This window comes from Lentinus tigrinus (assembly GCF_003813185.1).
Source record: "Lentinus tigrinus ALCF2SS1-7 unplaced genomic scaffold L226scaffold_24, whole genome shotgun sequence".
Lineage (NCBI taxonomy): Eukaryota > Fungi > Basidiomycota > Agaricomycetes > Polyporales > Polyporaceae > Lentinus > Lentinus tigrinus.
In genome coordinates this window covers 377963-396237 of record NW_027137933.1, presented here as the reverse complement: position 1 = coordinate 396237, position 18275 = coordinate 377963, and the positions used below count along the sequence as shown (strand labels likewise).

Genomic DNA, 18275 nt, shown 5'->3' with positions numbered 1-18275 from the left:
CAGGTGAGTTCCGCCACGCCCTGCCCGTGCCAGTTGCTCAGTAGTGACATGTTCTTTGCGCAGGGCGGCAGGATCTGTAGACGAGCACCGAGTCCGCCGCACCTGGAGTGTGTGCATGCCAGTGCCATCTTGGAGCTGCAGGACGTTGTCCGCAGGCGCATCCTTTGTCCCCCAGTGCTGTCTTCCGACAGGCTTCGTCCGCTATAAAGTTCGACAACGAGATGCTCCGGGAGCAAGTGCGGCGTCTGCAGAAGCGGGTTGCCACCCTCGAAGATGACATCCATCGAGGACACCCGCGCGACGAACGAGCGCGAGGATGCCGCAGTGCACGACCATATCAAGCGGTGCAAGGAGCAGGAGACGGACGGAAGGAGACCGACCTTGTACGCAAATCGGAGGAGAGCGCATGTTTTTGTATCGAGGAGCTCGAGAAGACTATCCGGGAGAAAACCGTTGCGCTCGAGAACGCACGAGCGGAATTGCTGTGAGTGCTCTGTTGTCCGAATATCGTGAATTATTAGTGGCTCATCAGATTCACTATGCGGTACAGGACCTTGACTGGCTGCGGTCGCCACGAACGCCTCTTCCGACAAGCTCAACGTGCTGACTCCGCGGGCGAGCGTGCACGGTTCCAGGAGGAGATTGCGGAGCTCAAGCAACACCTCGCGCAGTCCAAGGCGCAGTCATCCGGCGGTAACGTGCGTCCCCTCGAGGACAAGCTCCACTCGCACCAGGAAGACCTGAGGGAGACGGTAAGCTTCCGATCCCATCAATATGCCTAGTTCGACATGACACTGACTTGTCTATCAGCTTCGAGCCAACAACCGCTGAAGCGAACGCAGGCTGAGCTTGCGGACGAGCGTGCTATCGTCGAGGACCTGCGGGCTCTTGCCGACGAACACACCCCCAAGTTGGATACCATCCGCAAGAACTTGCTCAACCGCGAAGGCTCCGTCAACGGGAATGAGCTCAAGATGCCCGCTGCTCCGTCCTCCCAACATGATCTCTCCGTCGCTCGGGATGAGATCACCGGCCTCAAAAGTGCCTATAGCTCCCTTTGCTTACAGGTGCTCGAGTCCGAGAGCAAGCTCTCGTTCTCGGAGACGGAGCAACTCCGCAAGGTGGGTATTGCTGTGTGGTATATTGTACCTAACTCGATCTTAATGCTGCACAGCAGCTCAAGGTTCTCGAAGAAGACGTGGAGCGGAGTCTTGCGCGCAAGGAAAGGCGAGAACTCGCCGTCGACGCCTGTAACGCCTTCATCGGATGGCATTCAGGCGCCGCAGCGCAGTCGCAAGAATTTCAAGGCCAGATACGAGGTGTGCATTTGTTCTATCTGATCCACAATACGGTGCTGACGGGCCGTTTCGCCGCCAGACTGAGGTCACCAGGGTTGCCGATCTCGAGATGAAGTCGGGAACACTCAGCGTCAACTTTTCCGCACTCATATACCTCATCAGCCTCATTGCAACCGGCGAGGAGGCTGAGGAGCCGTTCGGTGTGCTTTCAATCTATCTACACCGTGATTCCAAGTCCGGCTCATCCTCGCTTCCTTGTGCCAGAGACATCGCCGCGCAGGCTAGAGCGAGGTACGGCTTTCATTGCCCAAACCATCAGTGCACAGCCTCGATCTCGACCTCTTCTATCGCGCGATCGTCCACGCTGACATCGAGCGCACTTCTGAGTTGTCTACCTCGGCGTGCATCACTACGGTTCGGGTGCACATTGAGGCGGTACGCGCCTCGGCCGCGGTGAACTAGCACACGCAGATCGATGCGATGTTCAATGCGCAGGTCTCTACGTCGGACTCGGTGCAGGCAGAATGGGACGGACCACGATCACGACCCGCGAGTCGCGAGGTGTCGGAAGCCCATACGCACACTTGATATATATGTATGTATATCCAGTTTATACACGCGTTGCCCTATCCGAATGCCAAACCAGATCAAACGTCGACAGGTTGGTCCGTCCCCACCGGCTCCAGCTTGTAGTCCGCAACACGTCAATAGGTACATATTTCTCCTCAGAAACCTTCTATCACATATCACATCGGTTCGATCCCATTTCTACAGTACATCAGCCAGCTAGCCTGGAGTCGCCGTGTTCGAGTTGACATGTCATCAGCGTGATGAGCCGGGGAGGGCTGCGCGACAAAGCGCACTCACCATAATGCGGTCCACGATATCGGAAAACGTCACCATGTGGCCCCGGCACCCTTCGCCTTGGACTACTAGAGATACGGTGCCAACTCTCTTGCAAGAGCGTCACAAAACGCTTGCCTGACGGCCGGGCTCGTGGCTGTCGGCATCGTCCAGGGGAGCTCCAGGCAAGAAAAATATAATCGAGCATAGTTTAACTCGAATAGGACCCCCTCTGAAGGCTGGGGATCGGCCTGGCTGTTGATGGCTTCGATGTACTTCCTGCAGCAATAGCACGGATTCCTGCTGGACGCTATATACGGATCCACGACGACACCATCGGCTTGCAGCTGCGCTACGAGCGCCGCCTCGCAGTGAGTCTCCGCGTGCTCGTGCATATACAACAACCCGTGCTGAGTGAAGCCTGGGGGTGGGGTATTCTGCAACTTCCGAATCACGGTGGCGCTCGCGACTTTCGCATTGAGCTTCCAACGACAACTCCTCCAATGCTGTTCGAGGCTACGTTCGGACATGTCAGCCACGAACTTCTGGACCGAAGAGGGTCTGGTCCACTGAACCGTAGGCCGATTCGCGAACAGTATACGATGCTTGGATAACGTCTGGGCGAGCAGCATCCTGAAGATGACGTATAGGAGCGAGCACCTCCGTATGATCTCTTCGGCATTATATCCTGTTGTCACGATATCGCACTGGTATGAAGTCGTGGTCTAAGCACAATATAAACGGCATGTGACGTACGAAGCTTCTCTATCCACTTGAGAAATTCTGCGTCTATGAGGATTTTCCATAAAAACTGCCCTGCCTCAAGTAGAATCGTGAACGTGCTATGGTCGAGGCTGGGAACACGCTCGGCGAGTTGAACAATTGAGTCGACGTGCGAACGGAGCGTTCGAATTCGATCCTCCCAGGGTAACGGCTCGGGACTCGGAGTTGCCAAGTACTCGTCCACTGCCGTAAGTAGTCTCCGGGGATCGTTTGCCGTGTCAGCCGCGAGTGCGATGACTCGAAACTTGGCATATGAAGGCCAGTACACTGCTCTGACTAGGGCCGCCTGAGCGGGCGTGAGCATATCGGAGCCTTGTTTTGCCGAAGAAACCGGCGGTATGGCTTCATTCTCAGCCACCGCCTTTTGCAAGAGGTCCAGCCAGACGTTCATCTGCTGTTTGAGGAGACGTGGAGGGCGTGTGGGGCTAGTTGATATGAATAGCTGTGCACCATCTGGAAGGTTGCTGAGTGCAACTGCCGCGCAGTCGCAACCATCTTGGAGAGCGCAGAGGCTAGCAACGGCATCAAGCAAGTCTGCAAGCCTCATCTTATGGCCGGGGAATGGCATCTGGAGACGCGGGGGAACAGTAATCCTACCCCCAGGAAGATGGGGACATAGAGCGAGTAGGAGTGTGTAGACGGTGTCATTGTCTGGGGCAATTGGCGATCGAGTCGACAGATTCATTGTCTGTACAGAGAGTATAACTGTCAGTATCGTACTTTATGTAGCCAGAAGTGCAGATGAACACTCACAGGAACGTGGAGAAGAGGATGGGGGATTGGAGAGACGGACACATGTGGTAGGCGCTAAAGGCCGCTCCGTCTAGACGCCCATAGCTCGCCGCACCTCAGACGGTTCACACGTCCCTCTCACTCGTCCACTCAACACATTCTCCTAGACAAGTCCATAAGTCAACCAGGGCTGGGCGGGACTTTGCAGCTTCACTTTAACTCCTCTCCCGACAGAACACTGACCGTGACAGGCCGCCAACTCGAGCATGCCATTGTATGTGTCCTATCCCTGAGTCTGTTCGTGTAAGGCATCCTGACTCGGAGGTATGATAGCTTGGCATGGCAATTACTTCAATGAAGCTTTTAGATCTGAACGATGACATACTCTCGGACATCTTCGCTCACCTACACGGGAGGGACGCGCTCTCCATCGCCCTCACATCCAGACGTCTGCATGGTCTAGCGATCGACAGAGTATTTGCAGTGGTCGAATGTCGATCGATGAAGGAGCTCGCACGGCTACACTCCTACGTGGTCTCCACATCTTCCCCACGTGCTCGACACATCTTCGACCTGGAAATCGTCCTTTCCAGTATGTTAAACTATCCTCCACGAATCAAAGCTGCAATAACAGATCCGCTCACGGAACTGCTGGATCAAACCCTCAAGATTCGTCGCCTCGTACTTCATGGGTACTTCATCTCCCAAATTGACGGAAGCGTCTGCGCTGCCATCGCACGCGCCTTGCGAGCGATGTCCAGGTTGGCCGAGCTCAGCATTGATCATCTGTGCGACGCTGTCCTGCCGGTGTGCGCCTCGCTTCCCCAGAGCTTACGCAAACTGTCACTCGGGTTCGTAGACCGGGAGTGGCACGGGTGGCATCACTCATACGATCCCTACATCAATATCCTTGCATCTCTCCCACACCTGCACACCCTCGATATCGACGCGTTCCTGCCACGAAGGCTATACAGCAGCGACTCTCCAACATTGCCATCACTCCGGAACCTCACGTTCCGCGACGTCTCGCTTCTTGCTGTGGATCTCGTCGCCCTTGCGCCGAACCTGCAGCAGATATCGGTTACATCTCACCTGCAGAGAGAGGCATGGGAGGAGGAAACTACCGAGACATGGAATGAACCTCCCCGTCCCTGGCCTCCCGTACGTCGCCTCGAATTCAACACCATCTCCACCTTGAGCCCCTTCCTCGATGCCCTCTCGCCGCCCGCCGACTACTTGAAGATCGCCGCCCGAACCTCGCTGAACCTCGCCCCGGAACTGATCTCTGTCTTCCGCACTATCTCTCCCGTGGGCGCTGACCTGTTCCTGTCGGTCGGAGAGGATCCGGCCTCGTTCTGGCGGGAGGTCGCAGACGCTGCGCCGCGCCTCCGATACCTGCGCTTGTCTCTTACTGTCAAGAACAGCAGCGACTCTTGGATGTCGTGGATGGTATGTAGAGCCTGACAATCATGCCCCCCGACACGCGAGGGTTGTAGTCCGTGTTAACTGACTCCCCTTGGCTCCCAGAACGATCTCGCCGCGTCGTTGAGAGCGATTCCACTCGTATACTTGAAGATACGACCTCACCTCAAGGTCCGCAAGAAGGATTTGAAGAAGAACACAACAACACAAGGTTCGAAGCGGAAGTCGAAGTCGGAGGCTTTACTCGATCTCGAACGAGAGCGTACGCGCGAAATGATACACGAGGCCTCTGCACGCCTTCCGCAGCTTTTAGCAGATGCTATTCCGACGCTTACCTTCTTCGAGCTGGGTATTCCGGGCGGAAACTTTGTTCCTAAAATCCGCTACGCTCGGTGGGAGGATGCAGACACGAGTCGGTGGTGGCGGATCGTCTCTGGAGAGGACGGGAGGTATTCGCAGGATATGTCGGAAGGCGAAGGTCGACGAGTGTTGGCTTTCTTGGAAGACACGGATGAGGAGGACGTCGAACGCCTGCGTAGTGAGTATCTAGTGCTGAAATTGGACGAAGGCTGACTAGTGCCTTCGCGCATGACGTTGAACTTTTAGCTTTATTTCCACTGTGATCATGCTGCAGCTCAGTGGTAACACCGGACTCGTGGCGGAAGGATGGGTCGGTTATCGAATCTTCTTATGAACTACTGTACGTCTACGTCTGGTACCAACGGTACGGTTATGTGTATGCGTGTACTCGGAATATAGAGCGCTACTTGCACACAGCACACCTCGGACACTGCTTTATCCGATGGGTCAGATCCACGCATTCGCCACGTGGGCGGCCTACTGCAACTCGCAAGTCTGTTGCATACCCCTAACGCCTCTTTACAGTGTGTTCTACACCCGTCAGCGGTATGTAAGATGTGTCTGTGAGGATGCCGGCTTTAGTTGATATTCTAACGGAGTTGTCCCTCTCAGCTTTCCCGGGCCCGTCAACGTCACGAGTCACGGCAGAAGGTAGGCACATGGACGAACTACTCGACGGTATCCTGTCAAGAGTTGCCCAGCTCCGGGAAGAAAATGCGAAGCTCAAACAGGACGTTGCGATACACGAGACGCATATAACCTGTCTCGAGGGGCAAGTCGCAGAGCTACTACCCGTATGTCGCCCAGTCATCTCAACCACAGTTCTGCTCATCCTCGGTCCACTCTATGCAGGAAATAGCGCTCTTGCGCAGGGAGCATGCTGCCATGAAGGCGGCGATGCTTGCGCTGATGCGTCAAGGAGAAGTAAGCGATCGCCGCGCTCTCCGAAGTCATCATTGTCAGAGTGCTCATGTACGATCTGCTGGCAGCAATGGCAACCCGAGGTAACAGCTCCCCCGAAGCGAACCTTCGAGGACCTCCCCCCGGAACTCAAGCAGCGCATATTCAGGGAGACGCGCCTGCCCTATTACCAGTACGACCCGGCCGTTTCTCAGGGCGCCAACAATCCTTGGCTGCGGGAGCTGCGCTTGAGGAAAGCCCTCCCTCTGATATGCAAAACGTCGTACTGGCCAGGGATGGAGATCCTCTATGAAGACATAGTCATCCGTCGCATGGGTCAGATATCGGCCCTCGCGCAGACCTTACGCTCTTCCGACCTTGGCCCGAAGCTCGCTTTGCTGGTCAAGACCATTCGGATCGACTCCTGTCCAGTATGGCTTCCCTGCAGCGACGTCATCAGGGATGATCTCTCCTTCATCCTCTCCCAGTGCACGGCACTCTCTAGCTTCTCCTACCGTCCACACGACAACTTCCCCATCGTCGGCCCTTACGAAGAACATGATCCCCAGTTCAGCGGCTGGTACAACCCGACGTGGTTGTACCAGCAATCCTTCTCGCTGCAGCTCGAACCGCTCCTCACTCATTGTCTCGTATCTGGGCTACGTTCCCTAGATCTCGCCATGCCGCTCGACTGCGCGACGATCCGATGTATCCATGAAATGCTTGCATCGGCGGAGCGCCTCGAGTCCCTGACGCTCGGTACCCTCAGAGCCTGCCCAGAATGTTTTTCTTTAGCGGCCTTACCGCCACACAAGTTGCCCCGTCTCAGGGAGCTACAGATCTACTACGGCAGCCATGCAGGTATCGACCACTACATACGCTCGTCCTGGCAGATGCCGCGTCTCGCGCGCCTGACAATCATGCTTCGCGAGTGGGCCTCTGTCGACGATCTGATTCAGACCGTCGGACAGAGCCTCACCTACCTCCACCTCTACCCCATCGCCGACGCCCTGAGGAAGTCGCGCTGGGAGTCGATCGAGTCCGTAGGGGTCGCATGCCCCAGACTCGAGCACTTCATCGCACCTCTGTCCATGTTCGCGACGTGGCCGAACGGGCTGCCCATCACGTCGGTACAAATCTCCCTCAACTCCCCGACGCTACGCTACCTGGACCTCTGGTGTGAGGTACATGAGAAGACCCTCCCAGGACCGGACCCAGAGCACGGTACCTTGCGAGAGCAGCTGATATCCTCGCCGAGCCAGGTGCCGTCCCTCCGTTGTGTCCGCCTGCTCGCAACATCGCGGCTCCCTGGTCCCCAGTGGAAACACAGCACCCGCACGTCCACTCGCAGTCCAGACTGGCCGGCCATCTGCAACCCAGCGCTCCTCGACGAAGACTCGGACCAAGTCCTGTACTACCGGTTACCGCGGGCTGTGGTGGCGCAGACTGGGTTCGCGTTGATGTCTCGGGATCGGTGCATGCGCCGGCAGATCCTCGACGACGAGGACTGGCCGGACGCGTATGCGAGAGACGGGATGTCCCCGCGGCTGTGGCGTCCCACCCGCGAGAGTAATTCTGAGTCCGAAGGGGACGATTCGGACGCTGACGAGGAGGATGAGATCGAAGGTGACAGCGGGGAGGCAGACAGATCGGGCGACGTGGCGGACCTGGAGGGCGCGAAGGATGGCGCGGGCTCGACAGACGACGAGGACCTGTCTGACGAGCTTGGACAAGACGACCTGCAGTTGCACATCCAGCTGACTCGAGACGACGTTCTGGCTTCGTTCTCCAGTAGTCGCGATACCGAGGCGTACCGGCATGTAGCTGTATGGGAAGCTTGATTCGTTAAACATTTCGTGTCGTATAGATAAAACATGCGATATCCATGGGAACGACTATAATACAACGTATAGGCTGCTGCGCAACAACCAGTCAACGCGTGAAGTACCGAGTGGTCAGAATCAGACTCACCTCACTCTAAGCATACTGTTACAATTACCAGGTCAAACAGGGACTGCAGTTGTGTACGCCCACAAGTTACCCGGTGTGCGCCTGATGTCCGTGACCTTCCACCCTGCAGATAGCAACAAGGCGGACATCTCTGCGACCGTCTTCTCTCTCGCATTGAACATACCCATCATCTATATCCGGGATAGAATATCAGCTCGGGATCCTACCTCCGGGACGCTGACGGCCACTCACCATGATATCGATAAGGTAACCGTGAACGTTACCCTTCCCGAGGTTTGGAAGAAGGGGCGAATCTTTCGGAGCGAAAGATGATTCAGGAGATGTGTCGTCATGACAGGCGAAGGGAAGAAGCATGTCGCCGATCAGGAGCTTGGTGTCGGGACCTGCCGCTGCACGAAGCCGACTTAGGATCCTGCGTTGCAATTTGGCCAGCCCGCTGTAAGCGAAACTCGGACAGAGCAGAAGGCAGAAGATAGTACTCACTTCCGCGAGTCGTCATCAGACCAATCGTGGAGGACCAACCGTACCATGAAGACGGACGGAGCGTTGACGGTCTTACCATCCGAGAGGGTAAGCGGATCCCACGACTCGAAGAAGTCGCGTGGGCGGTACGACATGCGCCCAGATTCGAAGAGCGGCGCGTACTGCGGTCCCCATGCCTGCCCATGTGCTGTGAGAACAGGGACCACATGGAGAAGGTTCTGGATCGACGTACCGAGACGGCAGTAGAAACGACCTGTTCGCGGTCTTCGACGACCACACGGAGGTGTGGATGCGCCTCCGCCACGATGATCGAAGTGGCGCCGATGCCTCCGCCAACATCTATCAACACAGAGCCTTCAGGCAGGTCCTCCCAGGAGAAGCCTGTAGAGCGATCGAGTCAGCGTACGGGTCTCCCAGCAGAACACCAGGATCGATGTGATGTCGCTTACCCTGGAGGATGAAGTTCTTCGTCTCCCACTGCCTCGTTCCAGTCATCGCATGGCCGAATCGGTTAAAGCGGGCCTCGTTCCCCGGCTGCTCGAGCCACGGGAAGTACCCGAGCTGAGTATTGAAGGCGAGGTTGAACGGCGCGACCCACTTGTTCTCCTTTGACTTCGTTTCGGCCTGGTCGGAGGATGACTCGAGGGCGTAGTTGACGTCGATTGCGTCTGTGGGCGTGAGGTCGGGAAGAGCCCAGTCCGTGATGCAGGCACAGAATTTGATCGCTTCGTCGCCTCTGGGGGTGTGAATGCGATTTCAGTATTGGACCTTGTGCGACGGACATGAGAACGACGTACGTTAGCGCGACGAACGCCGCAACACCGTCAGTGTCGGTGTACTTCTTGTCCGGCCTGCAGAGCCCCATCAGCGATCGCGGCCCATGCCGTCCTCTCCGACGGAAAACTCACGACTCGCACAAGTACGCGACAGACTTGCCACTGTCGATGTACGATGATACCCTGTTGTTCGCGAAGACGTTCGGTTTCACCTCGCGCAAGTAGTGGGAAGTCGCGAGCAGCCTCAAGATGTGCCCTATATAGGGATGAGCTGCTGATCTCAGCTGCAATGTACAAAGCAGGACACTGACCTAGGTGAGCAGGGGTAAGCGGTCCATCACCCGCCGCCGGGTTCGTCTTCGGGCGCAATGCCAGGATCTGCTTGAGAAGCTCGTCGACGTGCAGTCCCTCCGGTCCGGCTTCACGCAGAATCTCGACGACGTTGGCTGTCTCCATGAAGCGAATGCACTCAGAGAATTGGCCCTGTTAAGCCAAAGTGTGCGAGCGCGCATCGTGAGGGGATTAGGACGGGCAAGGAGTAGAGATGTGATGCGTACCGCCTGAACATCCTCCATCAGCCCGAACCATGGCTTGTTCACGGTGTGGCTCAGGTGCCCGCACGCCGCTACGATTTGCTTCGCCGCAGCGGCGACGGAAGGATCGGACGCAAGGGTCTCTGCTAGTTCCTCCTCCGGAGTGTGCTCGGCAGCCTTGTAGTACGGCTTGTCGATGGAGGGATAGTCGAGATTAGGGGAGCGCTCGTGATAGACCCGCTCCATATCGTCTATGGCGGCGCCTATGAGGGCGTGTAGAGCACGAAGGGATGCGAACGTCATGTTGGGCCGACACGTTCAGCACCAAGCTGGATCACTCCCTTATATCTGTGTTATGATGTGAAAAGCCATGATGGCCGACATACGAATGACGACATACGAATGTTCTGATTTCAAGGCGGACGATGGCATCCAATATCCGCGGCCCTTGGGGCTCCATCGGACGAACTAGAACACGGTAAGATTGCGCTGGTTGTGTATGCATGGGACGAGCTCACCGAAATACGTTTATCCTGGCGCTGCAACATATCGTGTCCCCACGTCTTGAGACGCAGTGCGGCTCCGCGCAGGAGGATTCGAGTACGACTTGCCTTTCCGAGAGGGCGTTAATCTGATTTTCAAGCATCTAGCTTCTGAATGATTTCGGCAGCTCCTCAGCTGACTGCGCGGGCGGGACGAAGCTTCGAGTTGGCGACGCTAAAGCAGGGGTCCAGATGATGGCGATGCGTTATCAGCGGGACACGAGAGTCGTAGCCGAGGCGGTCGCACGTAAAGGATGAACTGGGGGTATGGTGCGCCATGTTGCGGAGGATACTTCGAACGTGCAGACTACGGCTCTCTGGCAACGAAGGCGCAGGTCTCCAACACGTCACTGGCAACGAAGCTGCAGGTCTCCGACACGTCACTGGCACTGTCACTACGCCGTAGTCAATTTCAATAGCATTGAAGAGCGAAACTTGATACGCACCGTCTGTCTTGCACTGAACGATGACCTCGATATAGCATACCTGAGATATAATAGCCCAGTCGCAGATGACACTGAACGGCATTCTACGACGTTCGCTGGCATCCTGAATACGGGTTGAGTTGGCTGCTCGTCTCATGTTGAACGTGACATACAGAAAGGACTGGCACCAGTTTACCGCGACGCGTCCCAGCGAGCGTAGGCCGGGAGCCGTGCTACGTATCGTCAGATGTTTGAAGTCTACAGCGGAAACCCGAAGCTGGCAACTCACTGTGGGGGACAGACGCAACTAGCCCTGTGCAAACGAACCCTTGACCTTGCCCATCAACGCGATTCCAGTCGTGCAGTCAACGTTCCAACGCTCAGCATCAAATTTTGTGGGCCGAGGAGAGCACTCGATGTGACATATACATCCAACTCCGTCATCTTGCTCGACGGAGACTAAAGATTTCCGATGGAATACTCAGGATGGGAGAGGTTGGGTTTAAGTTCCGCCAGATGGACGCGGTGGAGGTCAAGGCCGCCTGGCTTGCTCGCACCGCAATTCTCCTGAGTGTCGGTGTCCAGCGAGAAACGAGTAGTGCGTAGTAGGATGAACACAGCTTATCATAGCTGAACGAGGAAGAGCAAGACAGCGAGCGTGCAATCGAGCGTGCGGTTGTGGTAAGATTCTGAAAGAAGCAGGAAACTGTCGGACGAGCAAGCGCTTGGAAATGGATGTGCGCTCACGCGGCTCAGCGGCCGCTGGAACAACTTTGTCATACTTGACGGCCACAAAGGAGGACTATGAAATGTCCATGTTTATCTACAACCGCGAACAATACAGCGCCGATCTGAACGCATACTAATTATCTCTAAACGGAAAGGCAATCAAAAAGATGCGCCTTGAGCGTCGTCAAAAACACATTCTGTACGCGCAACTGGTGCTCCGTGTTCCCAGGACCTTCCGGCATGACCCATGGGAGTACGAGTGGCCCTTCAGTACTAGAATAAATCGGTATGAACCGAAGGGCACACTCATCGTCCTTGGACAAGTAGGCGTTCACTGCGACGAAGTACTGGCGACAGAAGAAGCATGGGTCTTGAGAGGTGGCAATGTACGGGTAGACAGAGAGCCCTTCCTGGACGATCGAGGAGAGGAGGAGGGCCTCGCAGTGTGGAACCACACAGTTATATGTGTACGAGTTCTTCTGGTCCCAACTAAACTTCATGGTGGACATCAATGGTACCTTCTCCGGAATACTGTTGCATATGTCGGTCGTCCAGTGGGAACCGCGGCACGGTAACATCCTATCCACGCTCTCCTTACTCGCGTCTGCGACGAAAGCACGAGGTTCGGGCCGCTCGATTATACGCACGGATATCCCGGAATAACTCAGCAGCATGGGCTGAATCTCCTCGGAGAGCGCGGCTGAGATCAGGTTGGTCGTGATGATATAGAGCATGCAAAGCTTGTCTAAGTCCCGTGGGATAAGACCTGAGCACTCATCAGTAGTGTATCTGAATCGCACTATCATACTACATACCTAGCTGAAACACGAAACAGTCGCGAAGCTTCTCGTCTTCAAGGATCTCGCAGACGTACTTCCCGGCCCAGTGCATACGAAGAATGTCGTCGGAGTTCAAGAGTGATGATTTGTCGAAGATGGGGGTAAAGGACTCCAGATAAGAATGCAGCGGCATCCGCAAACGTTCGAAATGGGGATTGTCCACCGCCACACTCCCGTTTCCGAGTTTTGTCTGTTTATCACGGAGGGTGTTAAGGCCTCCTTTCAGGTCGTCCTCGTTGTCCTCGTCATCCGAATCGTCCTCGGCATCCTCGGCATCCGACTCGTCCGAGCAGTATCTGAACTCGTCCAACTCGTTCCAGGCGAAATGGGCTCGAAATTTTGTCAGTGATGACTGGTACAGTGACAAAATCAACGCCTTCTGCGCCTCAGTAAGAGCCGTACTCGTCTCCTCCACGGTGGAAGAGCTACTATCCGGTATCTTGGGACCCATCAGCGGGTCGGACTCCTTCACCACGACGCGTAGGAGGTTGGACCACGTCGACAATGCGGCCTGCACAGTAGAAGAAATGGGTGTAGCTGACGACACGAGGAGCTCCGGACCGTCCGGACCCATGCTGAGCGCAAGAGCGACGCGGTCGCAGCCCTCTTGTAGTGCGCAAAGCGTAGCCAGGGCATCGAGGAGCGCTTTTTTCCCCGCTTGCTTCTCCAGCTCGGGCAGAATGAACTCGGACAATTTAGGGAGTAGTATTTTGCATGCCGAGGCAAGGACAGTCGAATCCGTCAAAGATCGGTCAATGCAGGGTGCAGCCTTTGACATGGCTCGTGGTGTAGCAGTGGGAGGGTGTTTCTGTTCCGATTACACAGTCAATCTGCTAAGTCGAGCTTCGGGAGTCTGTCACTCACACAAGCCTGTGATACAGGAGTGCAGCTGAAAGCCCACCGTAACGGTCTTGCTGTCGAGATGTATGTACAGCACGTACTCACCTCCGATACGCTGAGGCCAATAGCCTCTTCTGGCCCTAACATGCACAAACAGCGCCTGCAGGCGCCAAGTGCGCGGTTACCGTTCTACTTACTTACTTCTGTGATCAGCCATAAGAGTATGGTCTTCTCAAGTCCTCGGCGCAACCCTACTGCACTTCAAGACATGATGCATGAGGAACGCCACGGCAAGCTGACTCGGAATTTGGCGGGAATACCGGCAACGGAGGAAACTTGTTGATCCTCGTCGTTCGAGCTGGCTTACTCAGACAAATCAGGACGACTGCTGCAGATACTCAACGGTATACTGATGTGAGTACGTTCCCATGTACTGAAATTGAGCTGTACGTCTTACTAAGTTGCAGATAGAAAGCGATGAAAGGGCTGTTCGATGTCCTGGCCGTCTGCGATGAGGCTGAGGTATGAGCAAATTCACGCAGCAAAGACGATGCGTGGTATCACGTACAATACAAAGAGTCGACGAGCTGGACAGGTATATTCATACGGTGCTAGTCGCAAAGGTGAGTCCATCCAGGCGTATACGTGAGTGAACACCGTGTTCTGTGTCGTTACTGCCTCTGTCTTCGTCCCGTCTCCCCCTTCGCCCTGTCCCCCCCTTCGCCCTGGTCTCTTTTCCCTATTCCATCAGCTCTCACTCCCGGCACCCCGCGTTGCATAGCACTGGGGATTGTTAACCAGTTGCTCTGGCATATCCGCGAATCTTCTCGGGCGATGGAGGCGGATATACAGGGGGAAGAGAAGATCATCATAACTGGAGAGCACGAATGTCAGTATCTCTTCATTTCGTTGAACCATGTTCCACTGCCCTGCTTGTTCGCGTGTTCGGATGCGCGACGGTAGCTCCCCGAGAAATATGGCGCCATTTTCGACCCTCGCTGCCCTTCTGCGATTGAGTGCTGACGGTTCTCTGACCTATAGCGAATGCTGGGCCTTGGAAACGTCTTGCTGCACGCAAAGGTGCCGCGATCAAGTTATCAGCCCAGCACGAGCCCATTCCATCCACAGCGACCGTCCCCTCACATTACGCCTCTCGTAAGCTTAACTCAATATTTCTATGGCCGGAGAGGACCGCAGCCTCAAACTAACTCATCGGCGAACCTCAACTTGGTATGCACGCTCGGTGTTAAGGATTGCGGACGCACGCCTAACGGAAGGTCCAACTGCGCTCAATTCTGACTGCTCTTTCTGTGTCCGAGGGAAGGGAGGGGAGCGTCTCCGCGGCGCGATGCGTGTCTCCTATGCCATCTTGAGGTCGTCGGTGTACCCTGTAAACTGCGCGTTGATGCGGCACAGGCTACCTGAAGGAGTTGGACATATCGAACGGACTGCATAGGATATGACGTATGTATACATCGAGAGGTTCAAGTGCGCAGCGTTGCCTGCCAGCGGGTAGGCGTGCCACCAAGTTGTCGGGACATGTCTGCTCTGGTGAATCAAGACAATTCTGCGGTGTGAGATGTATACAACGGACCTTATCAATCATAATGGAAAGAGGCGTCCAATATGAGCGTCCGGCGAGGATTGATAGGGCAGGGCGTGAAGGAGAGGGTCACTGCGGCTGCATTGTGATATGCCCGTGTATTCTGGATCATGTCCAAGTCAAACGTTTTCTCGTAGTCCCGCCACTGTGAGACATGATCCTCGAGACAGTGGTGTCGAGAATCGTTCGATAGTTCCGAGATCTGCTCGTCAATATAATCCGATGAGAACCGGGAAGACAGCGCGACACCGCTAACCGTCGCCCACACGGAAGGAGTCGGGGCCGACCGACCGTGACCCCCGCCGCTTGAACGACATTCCCCAACTCTGATCACGATCGCGAGACTCTCCGATCTTGAGTTCTTCGAAAAGGTGTACGCTGTTGTTGCGAGCGGATGCTGTTGCTCAGGGTGCGAAGACGTGCGAGATCTGAGAGTCGACGGCCCAGAGACAGGGAGCTCGGCGCTCAGGTTGCGAACATCGAGCCGTCCCCCGGAGAACTGGTGAAAGAATTTTCGAACATGGGCGTCGTCAAAGCGGAAGGATGCGTCGGAGCGGAGCTGAACAGGAGAAACCGGAATGAAGGGTGTGCGAGAGTCCAGCAACAGCTGGCCAGGGAGCCGCTGGGAAGGGGGTTGATGCCGGATGAGGACTGTCTGCCACGACGCGTACACCGTCTGCCCATGAAGCTCGTATCGATCACTCGTCGTCCTCCCGGGCCGACGTGGGGGCGTGTAGTCGTACAGTCGCAGATCGCAAACAATGTACGAAGCGCTGCAAGATGAGGGTCGAGCTGCATCACTGTCCAGGTCTTTCTCGAGGCAAAGTAGGTAACGGAGCGGGTCGGGTCCGGACCGTGACGACTGGTGTGTGGGTTTCGGATCATCGTGACACCAAAAGAGGTCTGCGTACGTCCCTTGGGTGGACTCAATCACCGGTATATGGGCCTGCACTCCATGCGGTGTGACGGAGAAGGTCATGTCGGCCGCACGCTCGACTGGAAACAAGGTCCGGTCCTGTCCATTCCACATACGCGTCAGTACTGAATTCAAGAGCCTGCGCAAATTCAACTCACAAAGGTTTTCCCCTGGCGACGTTGCTGTTCACGCAACAGAGGCGTGTATGCTACATGCTCCGACTGTAGGAAGGCTGAGGGGTATGGGGCAAAGAGGCAAGAGCGAGTCTGTGCGGCGAACTCCTCGGCCTCGTGATACACGTGCAACGTATCACGATCCGACCATGCGAAGAGTGTTGTGTCCGCGGACTGCTTCAAAATCTCCTCCTGCAGTCGTCTGAACGCGTTCCTTCCCTCGCCGTAGAGCGGTGGTATGTGGATGTCAAAGAGGCCTAGGAGACAGTACGCTTCATCCTCCAGTCGCGTCGTTTCTCGCATTCCAAACCAGGACATGCGCTGCGCAATGCTGTATTCGGTGTGACTGGCTTCGAGTCGGAGCACGGCAGCGGGAATATCGAACCTTTCTGACATCGTGTCCGCGAAGTCGGCTTTGGAGCCGACGGGTGTCCACTCCATAGAGACGAAGATGAAGAAACGAGGGGCGATGAGCTCTTGTAGCGTCCAGCCCCGGGTAAACCAGACGCTATCCAAGAGCGTCTTTTCTTTGCCAAAACGCGCGGGACTGGCATTGGCCTGTGCATGGGAGGATGGAATGTCCCGCAGGTATCCATAGCAGATACGCGCGAGGGAGTAGTAGTTGAACATGGAGTTGATCGCCTCCGAGAGCTCTGCGCTGCTCGTCTTGTCGATGCAGCAGGTATCGATCCAGACCCACTTGTATCCGTGGCTCTCGGCGAGCTCGCAGCACCGCCTGATCTTCTCGCACACGGAGTCGCGCGGGTTAGAGCCGTCCTTGGCGCAAGCCTCCTGGATCCTCCGAACGTCCTGGAACGACTGCTCCTCCTTGTCCCAGACGTGTGAGAGCGCTGCGAAACCATCCCTGATCTCCTCGGGGGTCCGGAAATACTGGAGCTCTGCGCGGTCGGTGCTGAGGACCCACATGAGGCTTTCTGCGAATGGCGGTCACGAAACTATCATCGATCAGCGGAATGAGCGGACACATACCTCGAACGGGGCAAAAGATCGTGTGATCGGAACGCAGGAACTGACGGGTGTTGTTCCAGTAGAGTCGATGGGGAGGATAACTAGGACGATTGTTCGCAGCGGGCACCACTAAAGTCGAGTGAGCAGTGAAACCTGTGGTGAACGAGTGGGCTGAGTGGGTGATGTGAGCAAAGAGCGAGGGCCTGATGCATGATGTCTTATCGGTTCTACCTCATGTCTGCAAGTGTCATCGATGGGGAAGCACCCAACTATCTCACCCGTTGTCTACCAAAGGAGTCAAGCTTCTTGCACTCACGGAGATGAAATCGACTCTTGGATCTCGCAATGCAGACCATGGCAGCATGTATGCGATGGCGCTTCGATACCGCCCCATGACCATGCGATTGGGATCATCAGTACTCAGTGGGAGCACATAGCACGGCCCGAAGGCAGTAGTACTGAAAGTTCTTGCTCGCACGACGTGAGCGACACGTCCAGACTAGTAGTAGCAGATAACGCACTGAGTTGATCGTACGTACAGGCTGACGAGAAATTTCTGTGTCTTCCTCTGAGCTCCGATGGTAGCACAAGTGCTCGAGGGCGTATTGCATCCTAGAAACTATTCAAGTACTAGGTGCAATAGCTAGCGGCGATTGAACGACATCTAGAAAGCCCAGCGAGCAAGAGAGACAAAGACGATGCAGCAAAGGCTGATATACTCGAGGCGCCGTCACTAGATGCCACGTGGGCGAGCATCATTCTCCGATTCACCGCCTTCGAGACGACCACCAACTCACCGCTCCCAACGATGGCGGACGTGTCTCGCGGAGGTTACGGCTGAATTCAACCATAAGTATTTTCCAAACTCATCCCTCATCCTAGGCGACAATGCCATCCGAGGTCCGCTGGCAGAGGAAGCTCCTCCCTAGCATCAATCACGGCCGCACGGGTTGTATATCTTGCCCTGTAGGCTGTCTGCGAACCTCAAGATCACATCGGCTGCACCAACATAGGGCTTCCGTCTGAACTGCGCCCTATCCCCCTCACGTACACGTACCACACCTTGACGTGCCCTGTAGGGTGCTCCACGGAAGTATGCACCATCGTTTACCGTCATCTATCCTCAACACTGAAACAT

At 55.8% G+C, this 18275-nt stretch overlaps 7 protein-coding genes across 7 annotated transcripts; 2 read left to right on the top strand and 5 right to left on the bottom strand.

The window, feature by feature from the left end:
* Positions 1–221: 221 nt before the first annotated feature.
* L226DRAFT_573347 (uncharacterized protein) lies at positions 222–1760 on the top strand (the record flags this gene model as incomplete). Its single annotated transcript, XM_067684836.1, has 6 exons — positions 222–484; positions 551–752; positions 843–1121; positions 1178–1321; positions 1378–1498; positions 1618–1760. 6 exons carry the CDS (start codon positions 222–224, stop codon positions 1758–1760), a joined length of 1152 nt encoding a protein of 383 aa, XP_067532874.1.
* A 212-nt stretch (positions 1761–1972) lies between these two features.
* L226DRAFT_512168 (uncharacterized protein) lies at positions 1973–2773 on the bottom strand (the record flags this gene model as incomplete). Its single annotated transcript, XM_067678328.1, has 2 exons — positions 1973–2089; positions 2166–2773. The coding sequence occupies one exon, from the start codon at positions 2771–2773 to the stop codon at positions 2231–2233; it is 543 nt and encodes a 180-aa protein (XP_067532873.1). The 3' UTR covers positions 1973–2089; positions 2166–2230.
* Positions 2774–2897: 124 nt separating this feature from the next.
* L226DRAFT_561958 (uncharacterized protein) lies at positions 2898–3692 on the bottom strand (the record flags this gene model as incomplete). Its single annotated transcript, XM_067683475.1, has 2 exons — positions 3678–3692; positions 2898–3612 (listed from the first exon to the last, which is right to left on the bottom strand). A coding segment is annotated over exon 2 (711 nt), but the record flags the coding sequence as incomplete, so codon positions are not given.
* Positions 3693–6120: 2428 nt separating this feature from the next.
* L226DRAFT_490571 (uncharacterized protein) lies at positions 6121–8223 on the top strand. Its single transcript, XM_067677322.1, has 3 exons — positions 6121–6232; positions 6291–6362; positions 6428–8223. The coding sequence occupies exons 2-3, from the start codon at positions 6324–6326 to the stop codon at positions 8177–8179; spliced, it is 1791 nt and encodes a 596-aa protein (XP_067532871.1). The 5' UTR covers positions 6121–6232; positions 6291–6323; the 3' UTR covers positions 8180–8223.
* Positions 8224–8233: 10 nt separating this feature from the next.
* Positions 8234–10708, bottom strand: L226DRAFT_158932 (S-adenosyl-L-methionine-dependent methyltransferase). Its single transcript, XM_067672515.1, has 12 exons — positions 10620–10708; positions 10502–10569; positions 10126–10449; positions 9880–10051; positions 9701–9824; positions 9590–9643; positions 9242–9528; positions 9025–9173; positions 8793–8968; positions 8541–8721; positions 8310–8479; positions 8234–8255 (listed from the first exon to the last, which is right to left on the bottom strand). Exons 3-11 carry the CDS (start codon positions 10402–10404, stop codon positions 8342–8344), a joined length of 1560 nt encoding a protein of 519 aa, XP_067532870.1. The 5' UTR covers positions 10405–10449; positions 10502–10569; positions 10620–10708; the 3' UTR covers positions 8234–8255; positions 8310–8341.
* Positions 10709–11855: 1147 nt separating this feature from the next.
* On the bottom strand, positions 11856–13559 carry L226DRAFT_615001 (uncharacterized protein). The gene is made up of 3 exons (XM_067686712.1): positions 13501–13559; positions 12613–13444; positions 11856–12563 (listed from the first exon to the last, which is right to left on the bottom strand). Exons 2-3 carry the CDS (start codon positions 13412–13414, stop codon positions 11941–11943), a joined length of 1425 nt encoding a protein of 474 aa, XP_067532869.1. The 5' UTR covers positions 13415–13444; positions 13501–13559; the 3' UTR covers positions 11856–11940.
* Positions 13560–15074: 1515 nt separating this feature from the next.
* Positions 15075–17095, bottom strand: L226DRAFT_573343 (HET-domain-containing protein; the record flags this gene model as incomplete). Its single annotated transcript, XM_067684835.1, has 2 exons — positions 15075–16094; positions 16154–17095. The coding sequence occupies 2 exons, from the start codon at positions 17093–17095 to the stop codon at positions 15075–15077; spliced, it is 1962 nt and encodes a 653-aa protein (XP_067532868.1).
* Between the last annotated feature and the right edge of the window lie 1180 nt (positions 17096–18275).

Excerpts from the sequence above, each read along its gene's own strand:
- L226DRAFT_615001 (XM_067686712.1), bottom strand. The coding sequence starts at position 13,414 with ATGTCAAAGGCTGCACCCTGCATTGACCGATCTTTGACGGATTCGACT. Across the intron at positions 12,564-12,612 it reads CTGTTTCGTGTTTCAGCTAG|GTCTTATCCCACGGGACTTA; the intron begins GTATGTAGTATG and ends ATGAGTGCTCAG.
- L226DRAFT_158932 (XM_067672515.1), bottom strand. The coding sequence starts at position 10,404 with ATGACGTTCGCATCCCTTCGTGCTCTACACGCCCTCATAGGCGCCGCC. Across the intron at positions 9,825-9,879 it reads GCTTACCCCTGCTCACCTAG|GGCACATCTTGAGGCTGCTC; the intron begins GTCAGTGTCCTG and ends ATCCCTATATAG. Across the intron at positions 9,529-9,589 it reads GCGGCGTTCGTCGCGCTAAC|AGGCGACGAAGCGATCAAAT; the intron begins GTACGTCGTTCT and ends TCACACCCCCAG.
- L226DRAFT_490571 (XM_067677322.1), top strand. The coding sequence starts at position 6,324 with ATGAAGGCGGCGATGCTTGCGCTGATGCGTCAAGGAGAA. Across the intron at positions 6,363-6,427 it reads CGCTGATGCGTCAAGGAGAA|CAATGGCAACCCGAGGTAAC; the intron begins GTAAGCGATCGC and ends ATCTGCTGGCAG.